This window comes from Aptenodytes patagonicus, chromosome 6 (assembly GCF_965638725.1).
Source record: "Aptenodytes patagonicus chromosome 6, bAptPat1.pri.cur, whole genome shotgun sequence".
NCBI lineage: Eukaryota > Metazoa > Chordata > Aves > Sphenisciformes > Spheniscidae > Aptenodytes > Aptenodytes patagonicus.
In genome coordinates, this window is record NC_134954.1 from 59,262,394 (window position 1) to 59,275,820 (window position 13,427).

The following is a 13,427-nucleotide window of genomic DNA, read 5'->3' on the forward strand; positions in this document are numbered from 1 at the left end:
GCAAATCTGCCCAGCTTTTCGGAGAAATGGCAGGCTGCAGTGATGAATGTTTTAGCTTTAGAGCATCCCAATGTGTAATTTATTTGCTGGAAATTAATTGCATGTGCTGGTTTCATTTTCCTGTAGCGAATAATCAGTTTTGCTCCCTTTTTAATTAGGTAACAACATAGATTCCTCTGCTGATCATGGCACAGTGGTTTATGCATGTCACGTCTTATTCTAAGGGAGACAATTTCAAATCATTGTCTAGAGCCCAGCACAACTTTTGAGTGACATTAGATTGTCTATCAGCTGTAACTCCTGGGTCACTGCCAATGAAGACCTCATGCACAAGACCAGCTAGAGAACCCAGCCTGGGCGTTGGTGCATGCTATATCCTACTGAAGCAGGATTTTGAAGAAACCCTATGGAGAAACCTAATTAAGGAGCCTGACATTTCAGTGGTGTTGAGATGATGTCAGACCCAGGCCCAGCTCTACGTCACCAAAAGATGCGTCCCATCTGGTGGGTGTTCGCTGGTCCCTGAGCTGAGACATTGCACTGACATTAGCCAGTTTGCATAGACTAGAAGCCTTCAGATCATCTGTATCATCAATACTTTTGGTCCACAGCAAACCCAGCACCTTTGTCAGCTGTTCCAGCTGGGATGGCAAAGACGAAGTCCCAGTGGAGAGGTAACTTTCCCTTGTGTTCAGGGGCTGGATGGGGCTGCATGGACACACACAGCAGGACAATGTGGAGAAAGCCACCTCTGCTGATGTTTGCAGAGAAAAGCTAATGGACTCCAGCCGCTGCTACTTAAAATTTTCAAATAGGCTGAAGAGAGTAAAAACTACCAGCTTTGGCTGCCATTGGTTACTTTCAGCAAATCTCTAATTAAGCGATAGTGCTCAGTCGTATTTACCCTTCATTGGGCTACAAGGAACCCATATTTCTACTGAAATATATGCTACTGAAACAAAACAAATCTATCAGCAAGCAAACGCTGCTGGAGTGAAATGAAAAAATATTGATTATCATAGCTATTAAACCATTAAATCCCCTGCAACTAATTAATCTGCTAGGGAAAAGTTTGTTAGTGGGATTTCGGCTTCCTGCTGGGAACCTGTAAAGCAGGCACCATCGCCCGAGAAATCACCAAACACTCGATCGCTGCCACCTGTCCCTGAAAGTTTCCTTATTTCACAGGTCCCCGCAACGGCCGGTGGGGGGTGAAAACCAGCCTGGAAACACGCCGGAGCGCAGAGGTTTCGCGTTCAGCAGGCTGCGGAGCCTCCCGGCTCCTCTGAGGCGGCGGGGCCGCCCCCTGAAGTGCCCGCGCTCGGCAGGGCCGACGGCGGGGCGCTCCGGCGGGCCGGGGGCGCGCAGCGCAGCGCGGAGCAGCGCGGAGCCGCGCGGAGCCGCCGCGCCCCCGCCCGCGCCCGGCGGAGCTGTCCGCGGGTCGTGGTGCTGAAGCCGCAGCGGCCGCCCAGCCCCTTCCCCCGCCCCTCCTCCCTTCCCCCCCCGGCGTGGGCTCCTGCAGGCAGCCGGCAGCCCGGGGCATCAAAGCTTGGGGAGGGCCCCGTTTCTCCCTTTGATTCTCCCCCACCCCACCCCGCCTTTTTGCTGCCTTTTTTTTTTTCTTTTTCTTTTTTTTTTTTTTTTTAATAAAGCCGGGGGAGGGAGGAGAGCGCGGCCACGTTACACCCCTCCCTTCCTGCAAATCCCCGCTTGCACTGCAAACAATCTGCCTTCCCCATTGCATCCAAGGGAGATAGCAACAGCAACATCATCACGGCAAGCCGGATGGGAGAGCGGAGAGGAGGCTGCTGCTGAGGGAGAAAGGCACACACGCACACACCAGCTCGATGTTGCCAAAGCGGTAGGAGCCTCACGAAAAATAAGCCATGCTGCCCCGTGTGTCTGGCGCATTGTGCTCCATCCGAGCCTTTTAGGAGGAAGAAGAGAATTATCTGATCCGATTTTTTTTTTTTTTCCCCCTGCCAGCGAGAGTGCGACAGACTTGCGATGGTTGAATGTCAATGCCTGTGAGAGAGAACAACAGTCAGAGGAGGAGGAGGACAGAAGGGGAGGAAAATGAAGGTGGGGACGGTGGTGGAGAGAAAGAAGAAGCCTCGTCCAATGCATCAAAAGGAGGTGCCTGCAATTGCTGATAGAGCCCTGGCCGCCTCGCCATCCACAATGGTCTGTACAAGCTGCCAATGCGTTTGATGACGTTCCTGTTTTGTGAAAGGAGGAAAGGAAACGTGACCATGTAAGATCCACGTTTCCCCGGTCAATTACATGCGAAGAAAAGATCCGATTTCGACGGGTTTTTTTGGTCCAGGATGGTAACAGCTTAGGGAATAATACAGCCGCCTTCCCTCACCAGTTTCGCTCTGATTTTTTTGGTGTGGTCCAGACAGCTGCTGGAATAGAGAAGGTCAGAATATATAAATATATATAAAAATATATATGATATATTATATATATATTATATATATTAAAATATATTTATCTCAGTACATCTGGGATTAAGCTCATTGAATGCTAATTATTTCTTTCAGGACTTTTAATATTTGCAATGAAATCTTTTAAACGCAATGGTAAAATCTGAAGCCACCTGGGAGTACAGTGTTGGAAACGTAGGGTGTTTTCCCACAAACAATGTGAAGGTCTTTTTTGTCAAAGAGGCAATTTTGATAATAACAACAGCTACCAATTTTGCATTTTGATAGCGAGACCGGCTGCTATTTTGTCTGGGTGCACACCGGGTCTCGTGTGATCGGGTTTTATTTTTTAATTGAAAAAAAATTGTTAAAAATAGAAGAAAAAGGAAAATTACTTGAGATGCCAAATACTGTCGACAGAACCATATTCTCCCTCCTCCCCACACCCACCAGAGACGCGGACCCTTCTTTTTTACAGGCTTAGGAGTTGCGAGAGCCGATCAGGGGCTTTCTCCCGAGCCCGCCGCCCGCGCCCCCGGACCCTCGGGCGTGGGAGATTGATTTCCTCCTCCCGCTGATTTCTAAACAAACTTGTGGAGGGCGGGGGGGGGAAGAATCCCCCAGGAGCGCAGAGTCGGGTTTTTTTTTTTGTGTTTTTTTTTTTAATTGTCATCCTCGGCGGATTTCAGCGGACTGCCGGGGATTTCACCCCGTCGCCCTCCGGCTCTGCTTTGTCCTTTCCCCGCCGGCCAGCGCTGCCCCCCCCCCAGGCACTGAGGCCGCAGCGGAGCCCCCCCGGCCACGGGGCGCCCGGCTCCTGCCCTTTTCTTTCCCACCCCGTCCCCGCCTGCCAAGGAAAGGCACATGTTAATACCACCCGGCGCGGTCATTTTCTGCTACTGCTGCTGCGGGCTCCTCCGTCCGAGACAGATGTTGCGAAACCAAGGCCTCCTCAAGTGCCGCTGCCGCATGCTCTTCAATGACCTGAAGGTCTTCCTGCTGCGGAGACCCCCCGCGCCGCCGCCGCCCTCCCCGCCGCCGCCGCTCCCCATGCCCGGCGGCGCAGAGGCGGCGGCGGGCGGCCCGGCGGGGGCCGCAGCGCCCGGGGGGCGCGGGCCCGGCTGGCGGGCGGCGGCGGGTGGCGGCGGCGGCGGCGGCGGAGCGGGCAGCCCGGCCGCCGAGGAGTGGGGCAGCCCCGCCGGGGAGCCGCCCGCCTCCCTGCCCAGCAGCACCTCCTCGGATGACTTCGGCAAGGGCAAGGCCGAGGACCGCTACTCGCTGGGCAGCAGCGTCGACAGCGGCATCCGCACGCCGCTCTGCAGGATCTGCTTCCAGGGGCCCGAGCAGGTGAGCCCGCGGAGGGCGGTGGGCGCTGGGGCGGGGGGACGACGACGGGCCGCGGCGGGAGCCCGGCTCGCTTGATGGCAGCGGTGCTCCAGCCTGCAGGAACTGGGGCCTGCTGCTTGCAGGGGTCTCCCTGCTGCCTGGAACAGGACCCCAAACCCAGAGGGTCTCTGTCCTCTGCCCAGGCCCTGAGCTCCAGGATTTTGCACCTTGGCGGTGTTTCCCAGGGAAATGTGGGGTGGAGGCCTGCTCCGTCCCTCTCTGCTGCCCAGCAGCCTTCTTGCCCCAGGCACCGATGCCCAGCCGCAGAGCCGTGCAGCTGTGGCATGGCAGGGACTCATGGACTCCTTTGCGGAGTGGAGCACATCTCGGCGTGGGGGGCTTTTTGTCACCTCGTGGGTATCCAGTTGTGATGATCCCAGAAGTGATGCGAAGAGCGTGTTTAATCTGCTGTTTGCTTTTAAAAATACAACTTCAGTCTGTATAAACACGTGGCAGGAGGCAGCCCCACCTCATCGGTAGTTCCCAGGGGACGGCTAGTAGGAGCTCTGCAGGTTTGCCATTGCTGCCATGCTCCCAGTTGCACTAGCTGGAGGAAGAAAACTGCTGGTTACAATAGTACCTGCTGAAGCTGCAGCCTTGAGATGCTCGTTTGTACAGACTGAGGTTGGGCCAGTGAAGTTTCCCTCCACCACACAGGAGAATGAAACAAATGCAACCTCACTAGAACATAAGGTGCCACCCTGGGGCATTATTCTCCCTATTTAATGACAATTAAAAGCAGTTCACATATTTTCAGGCTGGCAACTTCCTTACAGTAATATACACAGCAACATTTGTACCTAATGTGACACAGCTCCAGGCGGCAAGAAAGGCTGCAGACCTCTGCTTGTGGGATAAAGCCCAGATATGCAGATAACCTTTATTCCCCAGGATAGTCCCGTTACCTGTGATAATAAGGGATCATTGCACAAGAAAAGGTTGTGAGGTTCCACGTGGCTGATACCCATTTCCATTTTAGGCACAGATCCTGGCACGTAAGGTGATACGTTGAAATCCTGAGCAAAACAGGTTTTGCTCCACGTCTTCTTTCCCCTTCATGGACCTGCGTGCTCTGCTAAGGAAAGCCAGCACTCATCTGAGAGTGGCCACGCTCTGGCACACGTCCTGCCTGTCCCAAGTATAATGCCCACGTCTGTAATGCAGTGATCGTGCCTTCCCTTGTGTAGGTCCAAGGATGGTAGTGATGGGGGCAGGGAGGTGGGGAATAGGCTCCCGTTCTTCTTTGGGAGAAGCAGGGCCTGCCACCAACTCATCCGGCTATCCACAGCTCTGCTGCATGTGTCATACCAAGGGTCCCATAGATCAGAGCTCGGTCCTCAATGGACTGTAGCCTTCTCTAATGGTTTATGCAGGTGGCTGATAGCTGAGACACAATTTTCACCATAAGATTTTAGATGGGGGTGGGGGAAAGAATTCTTTTTTCGAGATGCTGTATGCCTTCCTCACTTGACTGTCTTCTCCTCATCTCTTCTAAAAGTTGGAAGCCGTGCAACTCGCTCCCTGGGAATTTGCATTATTCCACATTTCTAGTACTCTTCCCTGGCTTGCCATTCTGCCTGTGTACACGAGACGTAGTGCCTGCAAGATTGGCTTACATGTCTGAGCAAATAGAGCCTAAGCAGAATTAAAATAGAGGTAATTCGCTTCCTTGGAGAACATTAATGCTCGAAAATAATTGGATGCTAATTTTCACACTGAAAACCTGTGTAGGTTGCATTGTAAAAGTGAGACTATTTGCTGACCATCTGCCAGCCTACCTGAGTGAGAAGCTGAGCAGACGTGACTGGCATCTAATAGAGTTTCACCAGCATTTCTCTTTTTTGCTTCTCACAGTTTCTGACCAATATAATAAGACACTTACAGCTGGATTCTGCCACTCGTCCTTGAGCAGTACCTTATTCCGCAAATGATTTTTTCTTCACCAGCATGGCTTGAGGAGTGTCTGAAACCCTTTGCCCTGCAGCAGCTGGGAAGCATAAGTCATTATGGAGGCCCAAATCGTGGGGTTTTAAAGCATGGCTAGATCCTGACACAGCTTCCTAGAAGTACAGTTCAGAATAACTGAGAGCTGCATCAGTGTAGCTGATGTCGATACCAGCAGTTTGGTTTATTTGGCCCTTATGTCAATAAAACTCCAACAAGGCTAAATCCCAAATTCCTTGTTCTTTTTTATTATGGTGGTTATTACTGGTTTAGCCTTTATTTCCCATTTGTTTTCCAACAGCTGAGCAAGGACCCTTCATGTTTCGGCCCCTCAAAACTATAAAAGTCATAGATGCACATTATTTTATACCACCCCTGCCAAGATCATCATGAAAATTTATCCACTTGGAAACAAAATATAATTGCTAGTTCTTTACTGTGCAGATTAATAACAATGACAGATATAAACAGTGTTTTATTTACCTGTCAAAAACATCTGAAACTGCTGCAGCTGTGGGCAAATTTGCAGGGCTGCATCACAGTACCAAGAACAAAAGCCTTCATTATAAATTGACTGTTAGGCTCTCTAAGCTTATTTACCCAGATAAAATGACAGCGAGTCTCCAAAAGATGTTTTAATCCTGTTCTGATTTAAAAAAAAAAAATACAACTGTCAAAAAGGTTTCTTTACTAATCTGGCTTCGCAAGTAGGTTTTATTTAATATCTAATGCAAAACAAAATCGTTAGGGATTTTCACTTTAAATTTATGATTGCCCAACACACATGATACTTCAGGCTTCCGAATTGCTTATATCTTAAGCTCCTCATGTTTGTTTGTGGCTCTTATGGGTAAGCTGATTCTTTCATTTAAAAATGTGCTGAGGACCGTAGGAAGGAGTAAAGCTCATTATTCTGATCCTTGCATGTTACTCAAGAGAAACCAGTGATGCAGATGAGAAAGAATGGATCCGATGGCCAGGTGATCACAGCATCGGCGTTCCCGTTTTGAGGGCATGAAGAGCAAACTCTGCTCAGGTCTGGCAGTTGAAAGAGGCAACTGCTTTTATTGAAAATGAGGGCTTAACATCGTGAAAGCTGATGGGCTGAACTCTGAGCTTGGTAATGGCATTGCCTTTTGGGGGCTTGCTCGGCATTTTCAAAGGTTTCACTGAGTGAGCGTCCTGCACCATTGTGTCAGCTAATTCTGAGACCCTGGATTGAACGGCAAAGCTCTGGGGAGAAAGTGAGAAAGAAAGATGCTGGAGTATTTTCTTCTGTTTTGGTTAATGCTCAATGTTTGCAGAATTTTGTCTGCTTTCCTGGATCTCTGACAATGTTCTGCAAGAGAAAGAAACTAAGATGAGCTCCGCTCTCACAAATGTTTCACAGTGCTTGGTATGGATCCAAGTTGAAAGCAAGTTGTAGAGAGTAGCAGGAAAAGACATGGGTGAAAAGTCCCTTCACATCAGCAGATAAACTGTCCGTGTCACAAGGAGTTAGCAGTACGGCGGGGTTTAGGAGCTCAGAATTGGTGCTAGCTGCGCTGAAAATAAATAGAAAAGCATTCTTAAATGAAACTGAGATAATTTGGAAATCAGTGTGTCTCAAGGATTGCTTGTTAGATTGTCAGTTAGAGCGTACATCTTTTCTTACCTGTCAGTTTCTGTCTGCATTTCTCTATTTCTCTGTTCTGGGGAAAAATACTGTAAAGATGGAGATTTGAAAAGTCAGTGTAGATAGGATTGGTTGGCTAAGGAGGATCAGAGAGAACAGACTGTGGACTCTTTTGCCTGCAGGCTGCTAGCTTGGATTTAGCTCGGTATTCAATAGAAATGTTTGAAAATAGACTGTTCTTCCCACTAAAGTCCCCTCCAGACTTTAGGGACACCAACTCATTAATATGAGAACATGAAGACCTTCAAGGAAATTGGAAGGGAAGACAATTTATAATGGATATTAGGACATGCATTTCCATGTGATATGTCATTAGGCTGTGGAGCTCCTTGTTGCAGGACGTTAGCAGGACGAAGAACTTGACTAAGTTTAATAAAGGATTGTAAAGCCATGTGGTTATTAAGAATATCTAGAGTCATCACAATTAATGATAACACTTCTGAAAGTAAAATTCATGCTTCAGGTCTGAAACCAATCTAGAGATCAGGGTAACGCTGAAAAGGAGCAGAGCCCTGGGGGTGGTCTCCAGCCCCACAGCTCACCAGCCCGTTGTGCATGGCCAGTGAGATCTGCCGCTCCAGGTGCAAGTCTGGATTTCATGCATGTGTAATGTAATGTCTTCAGTATGTAGGCACCTGCCATGCTCAGGACCTCTCTAGAGCTAAGGTGGCCCTAAATTACTCAGTCTGGATTAACACACCATTCTTGGGGGTCCTATGTAGGATCAGTGTATTGTTAGTACCATCGAATGGCCGGTCATTAGCATGCGTTGCTTGAAATAACAAGTCAGAATCTCAACCCCATTCCTGTTACAAATACAGAAACAGGCAAAAGCCATCATTAGCTTCCTGCCTGGTAGTGTCTGCAGAGAAGGCATGAACTAAGAGCCAGGAAATATCGCCACTCTACAGATTGGTCTCTCAGCAGCACAGGGGAGTGGAGGATGTCTCTGGGATGCTTCATTTCTGATTTACAACGTTGTAAAATAGAGCAGAATCAGGTACCTCTTTTCTAGAGTGAGACAAAGAGGAAAAGAGGTAGCCTGTGGCAGAATTGAGGGCACGAGCGTGATAATGAATGAGTGGAAGAAGAAACAACTGCGCAACCAGCATCACAAGCATGTCCAAAGCCAGGGAAACTTGGGAAGGGGGATGCTGGTGTTTGGTGAGGTCTGTCCAAACTGGCTAGACCATCAGGACAGCGTTTTCAAACGTTGAATCACATAATGACGGTACAGGCTTCCCGTCCATGTCCTTTTCATAGGTGTGTTCCCACAGGATTCATTTACGTGGTGTTAGAAGGAGAACCATTCAGCCAGTCCTGCTAAAACTGAAGACTAAGAGGTGCCTGGATGCAGCCCTTGAGATCTCAATCTGTATATTGTAATTTATGACAGAAAGGAAGGGAAGATGCTTCCTGTGACATTCAGTCCACCTCTCTGCCTTCCCATCTTTGAATCTTAACACCTCTATAGCTAATTCTCCCGTTTCATCTATCCCAGGATCAATTCTATACTGTGCAAGCAGAACATTTTTGGCTTCGGCAAAAGCTTTGCTTGAGCCATCAACTGAATGGAGACCAGGATGTCATTTATTTTAGATTTAGACTCTGTTGCCACAGAGTTGATTGGCAAAGCTCCCATTAACTTCAACAGCAAAAGGGTAGGCATCCAGTAGCAGGGACTTGACCTCTGTATTTCAATAATGTTGTGCACACAGCAGGGTTTCTATAAATAATAGTGAAGGCCACTAATCCCATTGACTTTTAATTGCTCGAGGAGACAGGGTTTTCACCTTTTGTGCCTGCTGAAACTCTGATGCCTGACCCATTTATTTCAGTGCCAGTAGCTAGCCTGAGGAGCAGTTTTTCTTTTCTTTCACTTTTCCCCATATAAAAGGCTTCATGAAGGAACTTGTCTATGTTTGTGTCACTGTTTCTTAAATATACATTTCAGGCCATGATTAACAGTGGCTGATGTCAGTTAGTGACAGAACAAGCAATGCAAAAGCATGTAGCTCCATTGTTTGCATCTGTAGAGTCACTGTTATTTCCACAAAGGCAGCAGTTGCTCCTGGAAGGGCTCTGTTCGTACAAAACTGAATTGCATTCAGGTTGTCTTTCAAGCAAAAATTCATTCCCAGCGAGGGCCTCCTCTGTGGCACGCTTTTGCTCACATTGGTATTTTTCCATTCAAGGTTGGCCCAGTCCAGAAGTCAGAAATATGGTTGTGCCAGAAATCCGTGATGCTGTGTCCTATGTGTCTGCTGCATATGTTTTCATCACTCCTTGGCCTGGAGTAAGATAATAAGATAGAGTATAATCGTTATTGGTCCATATCTGTGGCCACCCCATCCCTTTTATTAGCTGATTGCTAAAGGAATAAAGCCATGTGATGGCGTTAGCTGTTAGAGTTTATGCTCATCAGCCCTCCTCTAAACCTATTGGCTGATTTCAGCCAGATTTGGCAGACGGTGGAGATCTGAAAGGCATTAGATTCCTGCAAGTTTCATGAAAACTAGCTGGATGAAGAAGAGGAAACCTAGAAACGTCCTGTTGTGGGAGAGATTATAGCATTGGCTGCGCTACACACTGTAGACGCCATGCAGGACAGAGCTTCAGCTGGAGCAAAAGCTTTAACAGGAACGTATATCCCATTAGACAAAAAACCAAAAACAAACCCAACATGATATGGTTTCCATGGGAAACCAGACTCACAGAATAGCTTGTTAACTTTTTATCTTTCTCCTATTTTTCTCCTTTTCCTTTGTTAATCAGGGTTACTTGCCTAAAATGAATTGCTTGATGCTGAAGACTTTCTTAGCTTCCCCCACCTTTTCACAACCAACCTTTTATCCTTTTCTGATTTATCACTGGTTACAGTAGAACAGATTACGTTGTTAGCAGTGGAGAGTGATGAGTGATGACTTTCTCCTGGTGAGGAAAAAAACAGCAAGACTTGGAAACCTATGTAGATGATAAATGGGCTGTCCCCATGCCCCTCTGTGAAAAGTGATGAGATAAGGCAAAATGTTGGGGGGCAGACTGGTTCCAGTGACAGGGCCCAGATCCTGAAATCCTCACACATCTTTTCTTCTGTCGTGTCATTTCTTCTTCTCTATGCTCTTTGGTGGTTTTCTCTCACCTCCTCTTCTTTCTCTTCTTCTTGGCCAAAGTCAACTGACACTTCAGATCTTGGTCCCACTTGTCCTATCTGGCTCTACTCTGCACAGGTTCTCCTATGGCCTATGTACCATCTTATCCAAGCACCCTCTGTTGCCACCCTCTGGTGGCATCACTCACAACAGTCACACAAGTTTAACCTGCTTCCCTGGGTGGGAGTGAGGGAAGGGATGGTGCAGAATGGGAGAATGATAAGCAAAAATATGTTTTACATGTTCTTTTATTCTTTCCTACATCTGGTGCCTCGTGTTTGTTGGAGAAACCAGGCTGTGCTTGGGGAAAACTGTGTAAACTCCATGGAGGACGGGGTAGTTCAATCTTGAATGGATTCCTGAGAAAGTTTTGTCTTCTCTCCTAGAAGAACTTTCTAGGGAACTTCCATTATGGTTGGAGAATAGGACTGTCAGCCATACTTTTTGCCATGGAGTCACAGACATTTTAGACCAGCAGGTCCACATACAAAACAACTTTGCAGAACAGGAGAGAGAAGATGAACTTGGTATTCCACCAGTTTGGGAGGCCAAAGACTGCTACTGTCTTTGTGGTGTCCCATTGTGCCATGTCACTCTTAGCAGAAGTTTACCAAGGGTTGCTTGATTGACAGTGTGTTTACGTTTAAGGTAAGGCCATAAGGTCGCCTTCTCCATGCAAAAAGTATGTGTCATTAGCTAAGAGATCCATGTAAGAAGTACCTTTAAAGTTTGTAGTGCATTGAGCATTTGGAGGTGTTTGCCCTCACTGGATGCAGACAGTCCTGTAGCTGCAGCCTCTGTGAAGTCGTACCCTGTGACTACCATCGTAACTGCTGGTACTATGTGGGTTTAGCTTCTGTTACTTAATCCATGCACTGATCATGCCCAAGCACTGGGCAATGCCCAGGTCTCAAGAGATCAGTTAGTCCGCCCATCCAAAATCCTGACAGAGGCTGATCTAACCAGTTCTTAAGGGTGATCATGGTTGGAGACTCCATCTTTCCTGCTGCAGCCTATTTCTTCTTGCCCTGCCCATTAGAAGGACAGCAGATTATTTTTACCAATTCCTTTTTTCCAAGCAGTAAGTAATTGAAGGTATTATCCAGTAGTTGCATGTAAATATAGTAAAAATTCATCCTCTGAGGAATTTACAAGTTCAAGTGACAACTGAAGCCATGACACTCCCTGTTCTTCTCTAGGCTGAACAATCCCAATTCTACCTTTGCTCTTATGACATATTTTCTAGACCTCCAATCATCCTTGGTGTTGTCCTCTGGACTTTCACCAAATGGTCCATACTTTGCTTTAAGTGCACTGTCTAAAGTTGGAAACAATTCTCCAGCTGAGTCCTTGTCAGTGCTGAGCAGTGCAGAAAGGTTTTGAATCCTGTTTAACAGATTACAGTTGCCATCCATTCCAGGGTGACGTTTGCCCTCTTTATTTATTTATTTATTTATTTATTTATTTATTTATTTATGGAACAGCAGAAGATTATTGATTGTTACTCAACTCATGATCCCATATAATCTCCATGTCCTTCAGAACTGCTTCCTGGCCAGTCCTCCTCCATCCTGGCTCTCTGCAGTTGGCATTACTGCCTTGGTGAAGGAGCTGTACTTGGCCCTACTGAATTGCATCCTTTTTTCCCCAGTCCTCTCCTCCGCAGTAGCAGCCCCTTCCAGGGGGGCCTGCAAGTGCAGTAAGCATTAACTCTATTGAATCGTCCATGTCATTAATGACTTGAGCTCTTCTGCCTTGACTCCTGAGGAGAGTTGGGAGGAAAAGCCTGGAGGAGCAGCTGTGCTCCTTTTCTTTAAGGATCCCTTGGCTGCCAGAGATGAGACTTATGGCTTGTGCTGGTCCTGTCACTGCTCACTTATAGCCATGTGGAGGAGGAGAGAATGGATCCTCGTTACTTCAGTTCTGGTGTCTGCTCTCTGCCCCCAATTAAAGCCACTCTCAGCAAGGCTGAATATGACCTTTCCTGACAGATGCAGGCCTCCAGCCAGTCCTGCCTGAAATGTTGTCCCCAGCACCCATTTCTCTCCTGCTTCGCCAATCACTTTATCATTGGTGGGGTGGCTCACATTTCCTCCACAATCCCTTAATGGGGTCCCACAAAGCTCCTTTCTCCTTGTCCTTCCCATCTTTGTCCAGCTTGTCCACTTCCTCCATTATGTCAGCCCTTAAGGATGGCTCTGCAGGCTTGATTTGCTTCAGTTCAACCCCAAATCTCCTTCTGTCTCCCCGACATCTGTTATTGAATGCTCTGGCATCAGCTCAGATTTCTCGTATCCAGCATTTTCCTCCTTTTTTTCTGCCTTCCTCTTGTGCTAGCACTGTCACTCGGGGCATTAACCCTACCCTCAGTGTGAGCTTCTTTTCTCTCACTTCCCAGCTGTGTATTCATGCTGCGCCCAGATCTTCATTTGCTTTCTTTTGGGTTGCACATACACTTGCTTAGATCCTCGTTTCTTGCCTTCATTTCTGCAATCCCTTCTTCTCCACCTTCCCAGTACAGGCATTGCCCTGCTTCAGTTAAGTTTCAAAACCAAGGTGTGAAGATCACTTCTTTGACTGGTATTTTGATGGAAGAAGTGGTTTCCCTGAGAACTTCCATGTGCATCTTCCCTCCTATCAGTGTTCCCTGTCCTTACCCAGGTAGATCCTGTATAGTTTTTTACTCCAATTCCCAGTCTTTGGGAGAGCCAAGAAAGCCCTGTGGATGGATCTGATGAAGACATAACATACAGCATTGGCATGCAGGAATCCTGCTCACACTTCACCCACATCACATCAGCACCTACCCTGGCAATTTCATGCAGGCGGTGCAAGTACAGG

General features: G+C 47.7%; 1 protein-coding gene across 1 annotated transcript in view; it reads left to right on the forward strand.

Moving 5' to 3' along the window:
* Positions 1-3,222: 3,222 nt before the first annotated feature.
* The window catches only part of MARCHF4 (membrane associated ring-CH-type finger 4), a 108,116-nt gene continuing 97,911 nt past the window's right edge, over positions 3,223-13,427 (forward strand). Inside the window, exon 1 of the mRNA XM_076340799.1 lies at positions 3,223-3,776. Coding sequence (XP_076196914.1) covers positions 3,294-3,776 — 483 coding nt within the window. The 5' untranslated portion in view covers positions 3,223-3,293. The remainder of the gene's footprint in view (positions 3,777-13,427) is intronic.